Source organism: Dromiciops gliroides, chromosome 1, assembly GCF_019393635.1.
Source record: "Dromiciops gliroides isolate mDroGli1 chromosome 1, mDroGli1.pri, whole genome shotgun sequence".
Classification (NCBI taxonomy): Eukaryota; Metazoa; Chordata; class Mammalia; order Microbiotheria; family Microbiotheriidae; genus Dromiciops; species Dromiciops gliroides.
This window is the reverse complement of record NC_057861.1, coordinates 671,131,918-671,149,411: the sequence shown is the minus strand read 5'-3', so window position 1 is coordinate 671,149,411 and position 17,494 is coordinate 671,131,918. Positions and strand designations below refer to the sequence as shown.

The window sequence follows — 17,494 nt, the reverse complement described above, 5'->3', positions numbered from 1 at the left end:
TAGATTAGTTGAACCACTTAGAAAATTCATGAATGGTATATTAGTGTGTCCACTGTTCTTCCAACACTGACCATTTCTTTTATCATCTTTGCCAACTTTCTGGGTTTGTGGTGAAATGTCCAAGTTGTCATAATTTATATATTTTTATTATTAGTTATTTGAAGCTACCTTTAATGTATTTGTTAATAATTTGTGATTCTTCTTTTGAAAATAATTTATAAATGACTCGATCTCATATTTGTGTCAATTCACTACATATCTTGGGTATCAGACTTTCATCAGAGATAATTCATGTAAAAATTATTTTCCACTTATCTATTTCTCTTCTTAATCTAAGTTTGTTGATTCCATTTGCCATTCTCTGATCTTCTAGACAAAAGTAACAAGGAAATACAAGACTTTGTAACATCTTTGTGTCCAAGTACATGAATAACATGCCCAGTTTACTGGACCTTATGCAAAATTCAGGATAAGCACTATTCCTGCCATCTAAGAGTTTATTATAATCAAAGGAAATCAGCATATGTCTTTTTATAATAAGCTCAAACTTTATGCTTAGAAAGAAAAAGAATACTTTTCAAATAAGGCTCACTTTCTCCTTTGACTTCCAGTCCCGCATCTTTAGATGTCCCAGTAACACTTTAAATTCAGCGTATTCCAAACTTGAATTCATGATCTTCCTCTCCTTCTCCCAATTTACCCAGTTCTGTGTATGTCATCACCATCTTCCCAGTCATCCAAGTTTAAGATTTTAGAGTGATCATGGACCCTTCCCTTTCTCTCACCCTTGTAATATCAAGGATGTTCTTGATGCATAGATTATTCTCATATACATATATAGATTATTCTCATGATACATTGTATATTGATGGGAAAGTAGTAGGGATACAGATTGATAATTGATTTCTCTCAATTTTTTTTGCTATTGATTCTGACTTTTCCATGATTTTGGTGTCTTCCTCTTCTTCAGATTCCTTGTGAAAAAATCCTTCAATGATCTCACAGTTGTGTTGTTGTCAGCAGCACTTCCATGTGTACTTGGTCTAATCCAGCAGAACAAGGTATGGTAGAAGGATTGCTACCTCTGTACTTAGAGTTTCTGAGTCCAAATCCCATCTCGTCCATTTTACTCCCTGTGTGATTTTGGGCAAGTCACTTAGCCTCAGTTTCCTCAACTATAAAATGAGGTGGTTGGACTGGATGGTCTCTTAGGTGGCCCTAGATCTCTAGATTTGTGCTCCATAAAACTTCCCTCATCTTCTTTCTCCTTTTAGCATCATTTCTTCCTCCCCTATGTGCACAACCAGGATAGCGATCTTAACATACAAGTATGAAAGCTTCATCTGTGTCCTTAGCAGCTGTTTTTCATTAGCCAATGCCTAATTTTGACTGCTGTGACCAACTTTATAATCCAAGGTGCCACTGTTGCACTAATTTCTATTTGTAGGCAAGAGGCTAAGTGATAATTAAGCCATTATTATTACTTACTTCTCAGCTTTTGAAGCAGTAGAGCTAGACAGAAATAATCCTGGGACAAGTCGTTATCCTGCTATAATTCCTTCATGTTTGGTATTTGTTGAATTATTGTACTGGTGGAAAAAATGATAAGATTTTCATAATTTAGTCAAAAGCATTTGGATGCAGGCTCATCTTCTAGACCATTCCAATAGCAGGATGGCAGGAAAGATATTGTACTTCTTCCTGTTCTACATGGCGTCAATTAATTCTGGTAGGTCTTTATATCTCGAAAGTTTTTCTAATAGTGTCTTTTGGAGGTTATGAGTTTTTTGTATGGCAGCATCTATTAAAAACATCGTTCTGAGATATGTCTGGATTAACTTTATGTCTGAGCAATTATGGTGATAGTCTTAGCTGTGATAATGTTCTGAATTGGATAATGTACTGGAGTACAGTTTATTTGTGAATCTTTAAAGGATATTGGGGGATTTGTAGTTGTAGCATGAGGATTTGTCATCTGTTCATTTATAAAGAACAACAATGTTATGGGTCATAATTCTTTATATCATTATCTTTGATCATCCACCAAAACTTCAAATGCAGTTCCCATTGTAGGAGTCTTCATTCCAAAGTAGGAGAAACATTTGCATTAAGTATGGTTTATTGCAGTCTTTTTCACTTGTATGTTAAGGGTTAATGGTTTCCTTTCAAACACAGCTGCTTGTAACCTCATAAATTTGCCTACCAAAAGTTCAACAGGGTTTTTTCCTTATAATTTACAACAGTCCTCAGTCCTATGTGAAGATAACAGTAGATTCTTTCAAGGTTATTCTCAGGATAATTATTAGCACCCAATCTGATCAAACTTCCCATACTGAGATGGTTGCCACTTCTCAATGTCATTGACTACATATCATTCTTTCTTTGTTTGTTTTTGTTTTTGCAGGGCAATGAGGGTTAAGCGACTTGCCCAAGGTCACACAGCTAGTGAGTGTCAAGTGTCTGAGGCCAGATTTGAACTCAGGTCCTCCTGAATCCAGGGCCAGTGCTTTATCCACTGCGCCACCTAGCTGCCCCCAACTACAAAGCATTCTTGAAATTTTTTGTTTGTTTTTATTTTTTATGAGAATTAGTCCATCACAGGTTTCTTTACAAATAACAGGTATCTACATCTCAAGTTATTGAGGGTCTTAAATGTGTGACAAGGCCCTGTTGCACACACCCCCTCCCCAAATCAACCACAGGCAGAGAAAGACTATCCATGAGTTCACACACCTGTGGCCTGGACAATTAGCACTCAGAAAAATATGTCCATGGGGTTAGAATTGTGTGAGTTAGCCAATCAGCACTCTTAAAGCTACAAGAACATTTAAAACATAGACCTTTACTCATAGAGTAGTATTAGAAACATGATTTTTTTCCCTCCGTATAAATGAGAACAACCCAGTATCAAATAGAATTGCTGCCAAAGATTTGTCCTACAACCCTAACATGAATGTTGGGGCTTGTATTAACCTGAAAAAGGCTGGCAGAGGACCAAGAACTTTACACAACTGAAGGAACATGCACTTTTAACTAAAAGTACCTGTATCAGCCTTGGGAGTTTTATCATTCCTTGCATTCACCATGGATGGATGGATGGATGGATGGATGGATGGATGGATGGATGGATGGATGGATGGATGGATGGATGGGTGAATGAATAAATTAAAAAGCATTTATTTTAGTGCTTTTACACTAAGCAAAGTACACACAAACAGAAAACCGCAAGCTAATCATCTAAAATTCATCCAACCAAAACTAATATCTGTCAAGAAAACCTGAGGTCGAATTTGAACTCAGGTCCTCCTGAATCCAGGGCTAGTGCTTTATCCACTGTGCCACCTAGCTGTCCCCACTTCCAATTTTATCCTCAAATGTGCGCAATGCTTTTGCTTGGTTAGGTCTCTTGTGAAACTTTGTTTAAGCTGATTTTATCTTCCACTGCTTCTCTCTGTTTTATGAAGCAATAATGCTCATAGTTTTCTGCCAACCTTCTCTGTAAGATTTTACAAAGGAGCTGGTGTTCTAAACTGAGATTGCCCTTGGCTATCACACATACCATCTTGGCAAGCAAGTTGGGTATTTGGTAACTAATGTGGGTTTATTTCCTCACTATTTTTTAAAGTTTAATTTTATTTTTCAATGAACAAAACTCTATTTTCTCTCCCACTAACCTCTCTACTCTCCATTGGAAAAAAAAAAAAACCCTTGTAACAAATATGCATATTTTAGCAAGACAGATTCCCATACTGGCTATGTTCAAAAAATGTCTTCTTTTGTACCCTGAATCTAACAACTTGCTACAAATATTTTTTTTAGCTTTTTGGGTCTCCTCATTGTGGCAAGTGATTTATATCAATTAGACTTTTGTATGAAATGCTACAAAGTTTATTTTCTTCCTTCTTATTTTATCCCATTTTCCTGTAATGCCTGTGTTGTCTTGAAGATGAAAGATCTAAGCAGATGCTATCCTATGGTTCATGAATTGATGATATTTTTTAACTTGGAATGGGAATGTATTTGCTTAAGCCTCTCATCTCCATAGCAACACATGCCATATTTCATTATGAATAATTTATTCAAATAGGTCAGGTTTATTTAATTGCATGCCTTGTCCTTTTAGCCTTTTTATTCTTTCTTCTAGCTTCATGCTAATTTTTATCTTTGATCTAAGAAGTTGTCAGTCAGAGTGTATGGATAGATAATTCAAGAATGGCTCCCACATCAATACTGAGTTGCCTCCTATCTGTTCAAATATAATCAATTTCATTCTTATGGTATTATTCACACATTTAGTGTCCTGACAGTTGAGTTAAAGTTTACAGACAATATAAAAATTATGTGAGTATTAACACACTCTCCTCTTTTCATACTATTCTTCCACTGACACAGCAGGAGCAGAGGTGAAGACAGGCATAGGACTAAGGATCAATTTGTGTTTTTTATTATTTCCTGGGTTGTTACAGCTAAAGAATTCAACACCTAAGTGGCCAGTCTGCTGGTGATGGACGTTTTCATAAGCTAGTCCTTAGAAAGTAGACTCAGTCTATGGCCAGAACTCCAAGCCGTTCTAGCCAAAAGAAGTTATGCTTTGTGGGCGTCATCTTCAAGAACATAGGGTCATCTCTCTTCATTTTGTCATTCAAGTGAGTGCAAGGTTGTCTTGATTTACATTTCTATTATTATTATTAGGGAATCAAAAACTCCGTGTAGTTGGTCCTTTGTAAATCGTGTCCTTCACTCATTGTTCTACTGAAGAGTGCACAACATCAGACTTATAAATCCATATATATTCCTTGTAGATTGTGGATGTCAGCTGATAGATTTACTGCAAATATTTTTCCTCAATCTGCTTTTTTCTTTTAATTTTAGAGATATTGCTTTTTATTGTCCAAAATAATCTTATCCTCATAAATCAAAATCTGGTTGATTTTTTGTCTCTAATGGGTTCCTCTGTTGTTTCATTGATAAAATGTTTCTTCTCTCCATCACTGAGACTATATTATTTCTTCTAGTTTTATGACTTAAAAACTAGAATTCTGATTCATTTGGGGCTTATTTTGGTGTGCGGATCCAAACACACTTGAAGTTTTAGAAAATGTCTGCTATAAGCCTCATGAAGATTATACACAAGTCCTCAGAGAAGGTAAAAGAGTCATTTTTGGGGGGGGTGGGATTGGAGTGGGTACAGTCAGGGTCTTCATAATATCCCTTAATTCTTAAAAAAAAACTTCCTTCTACTCCCCTGCATCTAGAGCAGGGATACTTAACTTTTTTGTTGTGGAGCTTCATGGCACTCTGGAGAAAATTTTTGACCTTTTCTCAAACTAATATTTTTAAATTCATAAAATAAAACATATAGGATTACAAAGGAAACCAATTATCTTGAAATATAATTACCAATTTTTAAAAATCCAACAGATTCAGACCTTGAGTTAAGAATCCCTGCTCTGGAAGAGTTCAGAGAAACCTGGAGGGTCTTATGTGAGCTGATGATGAGTGAGATGAGCAGAACCAGAAGAACATTGTACACAGTATCATCAACATTGAGTGTTCACCTACTGTGATGGACTATATTCTTCTCACCAATGCAATGGTACAGAAGAGCTCCAGGGAACTCATGATAGAAGAGGATCTCCAAATCCAAGAAAAAAAAAAAGAAAGAAAGAACTGTGGAGTATAGATGCTGATTGAACCATATTATTTCTTTTGTTTTGGGTGCTGTTGGTTTTTTTTTCTTTCTATTTTGAGGTTTTGCATCACTGCTCTGATTCTTTCTCTTGTAACAGGATTAATGCAGAAATAGGATTAATGTTATTATGTGTATATATATGTGTGTGTGTATATATATATATATGTATATGTATAGAGATATATAGATATAACCTATATCAGATTACCTTCTGTCTAGGGGAGGGGGGAGGGAGGGGTGGGAGGGAGAAAAATCTGAAATTGTAAAGCATGTATAAACAAAAGTTGAGAACTAAAAAAAATAAATTAATTAAATTAAATTAAAAAAAAAAAGAATCCCTGCTCTAAGAACCAGAAGAACATTGTGCACAGTGTCATCAACATTGAGTGTTGACCTACTGTGATGGATTATATTCTTCTCACCAATGCAATGGTACAGAAGAGTTCCAGGGAACTCATAATAGAAGAGGATCTCCAAATCCAAGGGAAAAAAAGAACTGTGGAGTATAGATGCTGATTGAACCATACTATTTCTTTTGTTTTGGGTGCTGGTTTTTTTTTTCTATTTTGAGGTTTTGCATTATTGCCCTGATTTTTTCTCTTATAACAGGATTAATGCAGAAATAGGATTAATGCTATTATGGATATATATGTGTGTGTGTATATATATATGTCTATAGATATATAGATATAACCTATATCAGATTGCCTGCTGTCTAGGGGAGGGGGAAGGGAGGGGAGGGAGGGAGAAAAATCTGAAATTGAAGTTGAGAACTATCTTTACATGTAACGGAAAAAAATAAAATACCTTATATGTAGAGTCAAGCAAAAAAAAAAAAAAGAATCCCTGCTCTAGACCATTCTCCTGCTCTGACACCTGCACAGGACCACAGAATGGAAGAAAGATTCCCATCACCTGATTTCATGCCTTGGGAGAAAATGAACACAATTGGTGCAGATGATGGATGGAAAAGTCAAAGAATGTCCAAGGTGTAAGGAACCATAGACATAATCCCTACAAAAACAGAGCTGTAAGACATTGTAGAAAATAGAATGTCAGAGACCCTTGAGCTTAATAAATAGAATGCCAGGGCTTGAAGAGACTTTAGCGATCATCTATCTAGTCCAACCCTTTCACTTTTTTACAAAGGAAAGTGAGTCCCAGAAAGGAAAGTGACCTGCTCAAAGTCAAGATTTACAAGAGCTGGAATTGTAGCCTAGATCTCCTCTGATTCCAAGTCCAGTGCTTTCTTCCATCTTTTTCCATATGAAGTCAGCCACCATCGCCTCAAGTATTCTCTTCTTCAGGATACACATCCCAAGTGCCTTCTGCGCTTCCTGGTGGCTCATGGTATAAGCCATTATTTAGCAAGAAAGGGTACATGGGAACCCTACTAATAACCGTGACAGTGCCAGAAGCTAGGACAGAGACTCGGTGGTCCCTTGACCTTGCCCATGAGCAGCACAGTACTAGAGACAATGGATTCATATCTTAGTAGGACATGATGCAGCAGAGAAAGCCAGAGGCAGCAGCTGCTGGTTCTCCTTGGCAAGATAGAGGGTTCAGAAGCTCAGACCTATGCTCTCTTCTGCCATTTTCTAGAGCTGGGCTCACAGGGTGGCTCACAAAGGAAAGCACTGAATTCTTCAAATGATCACAGTTCAGTTTGTTGAATGGATGGATGGATGGATGGATGGATGGATGGATGGATGGATGGATGGATGGATGGATGGATGGATGGATGGATGGATGGATGGATGAGTGGGTTGTCTGAGCGAGATATCAATACCAAGCAAGGAGTTAACATGTGGCACTATAGGCCTAGACTACTGTAATAGTCTCCTAATAGATTTCTCAAAAGCCCATCTCTCCTTTCTTTGGTACATCCTTATCCCCAAGGTCCATGAACTTGCTTTTTAAATATTTTGATGACTAGTTCCTTTGTAATCCTATTTATTTATATTATATATTTAAAATAGTATTCTGAACACCTGCCATGAATGATGCCCAAATATTCCTTCTAATACACCAATCTGATGATATCTCTCCTTTGCTCAAGAGCATTCCATGGTTCCCCATTGCCTGTAAATTAAATTACAAGTTCCTGATCCTAGCATTCAAGGCTCATCTCAGACAATCTTCTTCATGATTCTTTATTCAAATAGAATGGAATAGTAGCTTTGCCTTGATCTTGTCCTTGCAATAGGCTTTTCTCCACACCTGGCACACACAGTCTCCTCATCTAAGGAGGCAGAGAAGTATAATGGAAAGACTCCTGATGGGAGTCATAAGAGATGGGTTCAAATTCCTTCTCTGATGCTTACAACCTGTGTTGTTGTTCTGTCATTTTAAGTCATGTCTGATTCTCCATGACCCCATTTGGGGTTTTCCTGGCAAAGGTACTGGAGTGGTTTGCCACTTCCTTCTCTAGCTCATTTTGCAAATGAGGAAACTGAGGCAAACAGAGTTAAGTGACTTGTCCAGGGTCACACAGCTAGTGAGTCTCTGAGGTCACATTTGAACTCAGGTATTCCTGACTCTAGGCCCAGCACCCTATCCACTGCACTGCCTAGCTACCATTACACTACCTGACCTCTCTGAGTCTCAGTTTCCTCTTCTGTAAAATGAAGGGATTGGAGATGATCCTTGAGTTTCCTTTAAGCTCGCAACCTATGACCCATCTCTTTGTGTCTTTATTTTCCTTCAAAGACCAACTCAGATACTTGGTCTCTTGAGAGGCCTTCCTTGTTACCCCAAGTTTTTAGGGCCTTCTCCCTCAGATTACCTTGTGCCTACTTCTTTGTGTTACATCTCTGTAAGCTCCTGCAGTACATGGGTTTGGGTCTTCATTTTCCCAGTGCCTTGCAAACACTACACACGATAAATGAATTGAACTAAATTTACTTTTCTAAAATTCTTCTATTATAATTTCATTCCTCATTCATATTAAGGCCCCTTTTAAGAAATTCAAATTATTGAGGGTACACTGAATCCTCCTCACGTTGGAGAGATCAAGTTTAACAGTTTCTTTCCTCCACGTTAGGAAATGTCTAGAGTAGATGGAGGGTGCTGTGTGCTGGGGCAGCTGGGAAGCTCCTGGGAAGGAGAAAAGGGCACAGAAAGCAGAAAGGTAGAACTAACTATCCCTGCCCCATGGTCTCCACCCCAAGGGCTACACAGTCACAGAAACTGTCAGACGTAGAACCACCTGCTCCCTGGATGGAGAGAGAGCTCCCAAACTACCCTGGGCAGACAACTGTCTCAAATCTATTTCTAAAGGTTTTAACGGAAAGAGACTCTATGTATTTTCAGCAAGTGGCAGGAAGCTATTGGTGCCACCGTTGTGTTGGTCTTGGTGATGGAGAGGGAGCCTCAGAGATGCCGCCTCTGGAGCAGATGCCCAGAAGCCTCAATCAGATCGTGATTATACTAAGATAATGTCATTCATTTTTCAGGGGATCTAAGATGGCTTCAATAATGTCCTGCAGTTCTTAGGACTAATCAAAACTTGTGTTCTTGGGTTTGGACAATACAGGCAAAAAAATCCTTTTGCATATGCCTGAAGATGACAGATTGGGCCAACATGTCTCAACACCACATCCAACATCTGAAGAGCTGACGATTGCAGGAGTGATTTCTTCGACCTTTGATCTTGGTGGACACAAGCAAGCAAACTGGATTTGGGAAAAACTACTAGCAATGAATGAATGGTGGACTGTGTGGCTCATCTTCACCTCATGAAATCCAAAGTTAAACTCATTGCACTAATGGCAATTAGTGCCGATCCTTAATTTGGCTAGTGAAATAGACAGATCTGATGCCATCAATCAGCTAGTCGATAAGCATTTCTCAAGCATCCACAATGTGACAAATGCTATATTAAGTGAGGAAAGACTCCAGAGATATTTGGGTTTTATGGACAGACCACAGAAAAGGGAAATGTGCCATTTCAGAAGTATTCATGTGCAGTGTGATCAAGAGGCAGAGATCTGGCAGAACTCTCCACTGGCTATCTCAGGACATTGACTGATATTTAGACAGTGTTTTGTTCCTTTTTTTAAAAAAGAGGCTTCACAAGTCTCCTAGGCCAGTTTTTGTAGTGATGAATTCCTTGGCAGGTGAAGAAGTTCACGCTGATGTCTAACTGAATTTCATCTTGCTATAATGTAAACCTGTTTCCTCTTGCTTGGTGCTTGGTTCTTGGAAATGAAGGATAACATGCTTGGAGCCTCCACATATTAATTTTTTGCAATAACCCAGATTATTGCTGTGTACCCCACCAGCAAATACTGGCAAATATATTCTGTTTCACTTGCAAACATCCCCTTAATTCTTAATCATCTCTTTTATTAAGCAAAGTGCCATTTACTATAACTATCTATCAGGCATTCACATTGAGAGTCCAAGGATTGCCGGCTGGGAAGGAACTACTGCCTTGCAGCAGTGTTATCCCTAGCTGGAAGCTGTCTCTCCCCCTCACATTTCTCAGTGCTTTGCCTGGTCTTCTCCTTTGCACTTACTTTATTCTCTTGTGTATGGAGGGCATTTGTGTAGATGCCCTTCCCCTCCTTGGATTCTGGGCACCTTGAAAATATGATCTTGATCTAAAAGATCTTTGTCTTGGAACAGCTGGCGTAACACCCCACTAGTACAAGCATTTAGGAAATGTTTCTGGAATTATATTGGATTAATTATCCTCTTATTGACTTTCATTTTCTTAGAGTTGGAAAGCATTTTAGAGATTACCTGGTTCAAACTTTATCCCTAATAATAATAATGACAACACTAAAAACAGTAATGATAATAATAGTATTTGTATAGCACCTTACGGTTTATGTATGGTATTCTTGTAACATTTCCTATATATTGTTTCTTTATGTAATTTATCTCATTTGGTCCTCACAGCAACTCTGTAAGATAAGGCAGGCAAAGGTTGAGTGACTTATCCAGGGTCACATAACTAGCTAGTGTCTGAGGCAGGATTTGAACTGAGGTCTTCTTGACTCTAAGATCACCACTGTATCGACTGTGCCACTTAGCTGCCTCAGTGCAAATACCCCTACCCCCACTCTGGCATGTGACTTGTGGTCCAGGAGGCTCCTCTCCCCTCAATAAGGTTTCTATGTGATTTGGGGTACATCTTTTAACCCTATTCTCCTCATCTGTAAAATGAGGGGATTGGATTAGATGATCTTTGAGGTCTCTTCTGTTTTAAATTGCTGCTTCTATTGATACAGACCATTCCATTGTGGAATAGTTCTGTTAGAAAATCCTGCCTCCCAAAAGTCCTCGGTCAACCCTCTGGATCAACACAAAACAAATCTACTCCCTTTCCCAAATGATAGCCTTCCCAGATATTGGAAGACACAGATCATGATCTATGCTACCCACCAACCAAGACTTCTGGCCAGTTCCTTGATTGGATTTTCATATATCATCATCTCCAGACCCCTTTCAATCCTAGTCAACCTTCTTTGGACATGCTCTGGTTTGCCAATATCCCCTTTAAATACCCTACAGAAAGTTCTCTGACTGGAGCAGAGGATGGAAAAGTGATTACCTCCCATGGTCTGGACAGAAGAGCTCTTTCATCTACTCATACTTTTGGTTCATATTAAGCTAATGACTGGTGGAAAATGTCAGCTCTTCCAATATAAACCAAGAGCACTGGAGGCTCCTCAGTCACCCGGTTCCTCATTCCACAAAGGAAAATTCCTCTCTGGACTGGCCAAGGAGCCCATAATAACTAGTAACATTTCTTTATGTAGCCCTTTGAAGTTTGCAAGCACTTTACGTGTGCAGTCAATCACATTTGATTCTCACAACAATTCTTTGAGGTGGGTACTGTCATCACTCCCATTGAGAAACCTGAAGGAGATTGAATGACTTGCCCAAGGTCACACAGCTGGTGTCTGAGGCAGGATTTAAACTCAGGTCTCCAAGTCCTGCAGTCTTATCTATCAGAGCAGCAAGCTGCCTCATTAGCGTGTTGTTTATATTATAGTTAGTTATGTTTGTGTCACTCCTTTTGGACTGTAAGCCTCATGAGAGCAAGAATACAAAGGCTCTCCCTCAGGGCTGAACAGAGTGTTCTCTATACAACAGGTGTTTAATAAATGTTTAGGGAGGGAAGGAAGAGAGAGAGAAGAAGGGAGGAGAGAGAGGGAGAGAAGGAGAGAGAGAAAGAGAGGGAGAGAGAGAGATATCTTGGATCAGCACCACCAAGGAAACATTATTTGAAGAGATGTTACCCTTGACAGTCAAGATGGCTGTGGTCTTCTGGTCCTTGAAGACACAGGAATACTCCCCGCTGTCCTGAGGTTCCAGATCCCGGACGACCAGCTCCAAGGAGGCTCCCTCCTGCCGCAGGTGATACTTGCTGCTAGTTCGGATCACCTCGCTGCCCTTGCGCCACTCCACAGGGGCTGCCACAGCAGAGAGCACACAGCGCAAGGTGGTGGCTCCTCCCTCTGACACTTCTATGGCCTTCAGTTCCTCTTTGAAGTAGATTGGTGCAGCTAGAGGCAGAGGGAACAGCAGAGAAGGCAGACATCAGAACCGAGAAAGGACAGCTCCTAGCTCCTACATGTTTTGCCCAAGTATTCACCGTCCCCCAGACATGCCTTGTGTTTTCTCACCACTATTACTTTCCTTATACCTTTCTTCCCATTTGGAATGACCCCTCCCATTACTCTATGCCTGTCCCTTCGACACCCCCCCACACAAAGGTTGTCCAGAGCAGGGTCCCTTTATACCACCCTCCCAACCAGGGAACCATCACTTTTGGCTTTAGGTCAGCTGGATCCTTAAAACATATGCTGAACCAGCACAGCCTAGAACAAACTTTGGGGGATCCCTAGAACTAGGAGAACATCCGATCCCTTTGGTAAAAGAGCTCCCGAGGGGCTCCGAGGAAAAGAGGTCCGAGTCCCACACCCAGGTTTCTAGAGAATAAGGTTGAAGAATAAAAAGCAGAGCTAGAAGGACAACCATGAAAACCCGAAAACTTCTAGCAGTTCCAAAGTTGGATGTTAGGAAAAAGTGAGGCTCTTTTTTCTTAAGGCAAAGCCTGTCAATTACAAGGAAAGAAATACAGCAGTGTTCAGGAGAGGCTCAATGAGCTCAATTAGATCACTCCCCCTCTGGCTCTTCAAATCCCACTTCCCTTTGACAAGCTGCAGATTCGGCCTTGGCTCAGCCAGCCAGCAACAGAGTCCAATTTTTTTTTTTTTTTTGCAGGGCAATGGGGGTTAAGTGACTTGCCCAGGGTCACACAGCTAGTAAGTGTCAAGTGTCTGAGGCCGGATTTGAACTCAGGTACTCCTGAATCCAGGGCTGGTGCTTTATCCATCGCGCCACCTAGCTGCACCAACAGAGTCCAATTTAAGGGCTCTCTAAAGACCAACGAGTCCATAACATTGTGCAGATTTTTGCATCAAATGATGTTGAATTTAGAGACTGACAGCTTATTAAATCTGGTAAAGTAAAAACTGTCACCTGTGATGGTAAAAAAAAAAACAAAAAAAAACAACCTAACCCACTGGCTCCAGCTTTACAGAAAAAATGCCATTTTTGTTACCATACAAGCATTTATGAAAAGAAGCAAGAAAGAGACTAATTTATTCTAGCAAAGCAGACAGGACTACACTCGATTATATCTAAGAATTCTTAATGGAAAGAAGCACACACCTATAATGTTTTACATCATCTTTATTATATGGTATTAAGAACCATGCCTTTTTTAAAAATGCCAAATCAAAAGTTGTTGCTTTCTTATGAACATTCCTTAATAAGCATTTTAAAATATTTTAAAAGAAAAGAGGAAAGTGGATTGTACATATATAACCTAGTTGTAGTCTTGTGAAGGGGGGAGGAAAGGGAGGGAGGGAGGGAGGGAGGGAGGGAGGGAGGGAGGGAGGGAGAAAAATTTGGAACTCCAAATCTTATGAAAATGAATGTTGAAAACTACCCTTACATGTTACTGGAAAAAATAAAATAAATTTTTGTTGCTAAAAAAAAGAAAGAAATCCAAAAAGAAAAAGAAAAGAAAGAAAATGGGCTCCTGTTTCCCTGTGTCAATCCCCCAACAAAGGGTCTGGAATCTCTCTAGCTGAACTTCCCCCCAACCCCGAGATTTTATTCAATCAGCAAGTTATGGCACAGTGTGGGAATAAGAAAACTGGGAGGGGACTAAGGAGGAGACAGGTCTTGGTCTTGAGGCTTCCAGGACTTTGCTGGATGACCTCGGATAAGTTATGTCCCCTCTCTGAGCCTTTTTCCTCATCTGCAAAGTGAAGAGATCTAACTAGACCTTCCAACCACAATAGTCTGAGTCTATAAGACATAGCTAAGATCAAGCTTGTATCAGAGGATGCAGATTATGAGTCTGGTTCACAGTGAAGGGTAAGAGGATGCATGGGAAAAATATGAGCAAAAAATATTGTGGGACATGGAATGGGGGTATATTCCAAAGTACTGAGGATATGACGGATACTAGACCTGTGATGTTCCATGCTTGGGAAAGTGGAAGAAACCAACCACAGTATTCAAAGACTGATTGAGTATTCAAAGATGACCATCCCCTACAGGGAACATTCAGTGGCTACAGAGAAGGTGGCTCAAGGGACTGGAGGAAAAGAGCCAGAAGGGAGACCAATAAGAGATTTTCTAAGAGGAAGGACAAGAAACAGAAGAGAATGGTGCTGAGGGCAGCTAGGTGGCGCAGTGGATAAAGCACCAGCCCTGGATTCAGGAGGGCCTGAGTTCAAATCCGGCCTCAAACACTTGACACTTACTAGCTGTGTGACCCTGGGCAAGTCACTTAACCCTCATTGCCCCATCCGAGAGAGAGAGAGAGAGAGAGAGAGAGAGAGAGAGAGAGAGAGAGAGAGAGAGAGAGAGAGAGAGAGAGAATGGTGCCATGGAAGGAGAAAGTATATAGAAGCAAGGTACAGTCAACAGAGGTAAATGAAGTAGAATGGCCAGAGAGAAAGAAGACTGCTGGATCAGGTAATTAGGAAGTCCTTGATGATGTTAGAAAGAGTATCTCAGTAGAGATGGATGCTAGAGTGCAAGGAGGTGGAGAAGAAAACAGGCATTTGCAAGATGATAGATTGAGAGCCAGAAAGGAATGACCAAGAGGTCATTCATTCCAACCTCTTAATATTGCAGGCTCAGAAGGGTTAAGTGACTTGCCCAGGGTCTCATAAGTAGCACGTGACAGAGGTAGGATTTGAACTCAGGTCTTCTCATTCCAAATAAATGACTAAGTCAAGAGACTGAGTATAGAAGCTGAATGTGAAAAGGAATTAATAATGGTAATGAGGAGGAGAAGGGATAATATAACTTTAAATTTTGTAAAGTATTATAAATGCAAGGTGTGTCCCAAAAATCCTAGAGGAGTTTTAAGTTAGCTTTTGGGACACCCTATATATCATCTCATTCGATATTCACACACAATCCTGAGATTGCTATTATTATACTCATCTAAAAAATAATAATATCAATTTATTTGTCCCAAGAATATACCCATTTTACAAATGAGAAAACTGAGGCTGAGAGCAGTTAAGTTTGCCTCACCCAGGGTAACACAGCAAAAGAGGGAGGTGTCAGGGTCAGAAGTAGGTTTTTTTGAAGCTAGGAGAGACCTGAGCCTGCTAGTAAGCAGGAGACAAAGGATTTAGGGAGGGAGGGACCAAACATGAAAGAATTAAGGGATGACTGATGGAGTGAGATCATAGGTTCAGGGGTCTGAGAGCTGGATGGAACTGTGGAAATTCACAAGTCCAGCCCCCTCACTTTATAGAAACTGAGGCCCACAAACGTTAAGTCACTTAACCTTTATGCCCAAGTTCACAGAGGGATTAAAGCAGAGCTGGGATTAATCCTCAGGTCTTTAGACTTCAAACATCACGTTTTTCTACATTATGACTTCATCTATGTCACTGAATAAAGGCAATCTAGATAATTGAGGGCTGCTACTATAAATGACTGGGGTCTTTGGACCAGATGAAATGACTCTCTACCTTCTAACTATGGCCTTGATGATAGCCTGGTCAGTCTGCAGGATCCAACCTTTCCCCAATGTCCTGTTGGCCACATAACCCATGGCAACCTCACCTTCAATCCTGACAATAGAGCTAGTCCGAGCCTTGCCAAATTCACACTCATAGCGCCCGCCATCTTGTTCTCCAACACTGGTGATAACTAGCTGGGCTTCACAGCCTTCACGGCTGATCTGGTACTTGGCTGAGGGCCGTAGGGCCTTCCCATCTTTGGTCCAGCGCACTGGGCTATCTGGGATTGTGGTCTCACAACAGAGGGTCACAGCCTCCCCTGTGGTAACTGTAGCATCAATAAGCTCCCGGGAAAATGCGAAGGGTTTCTCTGTGAAGACAAGGGAGAAATCATCTCATAACAACTGGACCACATCTGATTTATGATCTTCAGGGAGGTCATGGAGTTGAAGAAATCAAGCTAATCCTACCTCAATCTCTTAGAACCTGAATGGCCTTGGGAAGGTTCCCATCCATTTCTGCACCTGCATTTCTCCCTCTAGGTAATTTGTAGAGGTATCCCACAGGGTTATTGTGAATAGAATGAAACTGTTGGGAGAGGTGTCTGTGTAGGACACCTTCGAACAGTGATATTAAGGAGGTCAACAGACATACATTCAGTCCCTGTCTGGACTAGTCAGCTTCACATGCTAAAACAAACAAACAAAAAACCCTCCCTTAGTTTCCAAAATTCACCCAGGTCCTAGATTAAACCCTAACCCAAATCATAGCCCTCAAGAACTTTGGCCCTACTTGTAGATTGAATCCTTAACCCTGAGGGCAGAACCCTGTCTATATACCTCAGGAAGGTTATTGTTGTTATTCAGTTGTGCCCAACTCTCTATGATCCCATTTGGAGTTTTCTTGGCAAAGATGCTGAAGTGGTTTGCCATTTCCTTCTCCTCTGGAAGGGTATGTCCTTAGTTGGAGGAGGAAGTGGTCCAGAACAAATCCTAGCTTGTTCTCTTCCATTCCTCAGGTCAAATCAAGTTAAAATGGACATTCAAGGTCACCTTGTAGAAATAAAATGACCAAAAGGTTGTTTCACCATATTTCCCCTTTGGTGGAGGAAGGGAAGTAAGCCATTTGTGAACTGATTGTAAACACTGTAACACCCCAGGCATACATCATCTTTAGGGAAGAAAGAGAATCCTCCAGATAACTGGTGATTACTTCTAAGTGCCCACATTTTAAAAAATATTTAACCACTGGGGTGGAAATCTTTCCCAAAAGTGTTATGTTCCTTATCTTTGTTGTTGTTGTTGTTGTTGTTATTTGTTTTGGCGGGTCAATGAGGGTTAAGTGACTTGCCCAGGGTCACACAACTAGTAAATGTCAAGTGTCTGAGCCTGGATTTGAACTCAGGTCCTCCTGAATACAGGACCAGTGCTTTATCCACTGTGCCACTTAGTTGCCCCTACATGTTCCTTATCTTAAGCAGAGCAGAGAGCATAACTTGCTATCATCATCATTATTATTCTAAATTAGACTTTTCTTAATTAGATGGAGTCACAATTGTGAAAATACGGGGATTGCCTTGGGGCTCACTGAGTCAATTCATCAAACATTTGTTAAATGACTTCCATATGCAAGGAGGACACATAGACCTAAATAAGACAGTACCTGGCCTGAAGGAGTTTTTGCATGCTACTGGCTGGGGCCTGGGAGTGGGCTTACTACAGATACATAGATAAGGAAATAAAGATAATTTGATGAAATAGAGAACATGAAAACAAAAAGGAAAAAA

At 40.2% G+C, this 17,494-nt stretch overlaps 1 protein-coding gene and 1 pseudogene across 19 annotated transcripts in view; one reads left to right on the top strand and one right to left on the bottom strand.

Moving 5' to 3' along the window:
* Positions 1 to 17,494, bottom strand: part of OBSCN (obscurin, cytoskeletal calmodulin and titin-interacting RhoGEF) — a 325,223-nt gene that overhangs the window by 187,875 nt on the left and 119,854 nt on the right. For all 19 annotated transcript variants that reach the window (XM_043975986.1, XM_043975988.1, XM_043975987.1 and 16 more), the window contains 2 exons: positions 15,812 to 16,078; positions 11,944 to 12,210 (listed from right to left, as the gene is read on the bottom strand). In XM_043975986.1, the coding sequence (XP_043831921.1) occupies positions 11,944 to 12,210; positions 15,812 to 16,078 (534 nt within the window). The remainder of the gene's footprint in view (positions 1 to 11,943; positions 12,211 to 15,811; positions 16,079 to 17,494) is intronic.
* Positions 9,130 to 9,666, top strand: LOC122739430 (annotated as a pseudogene).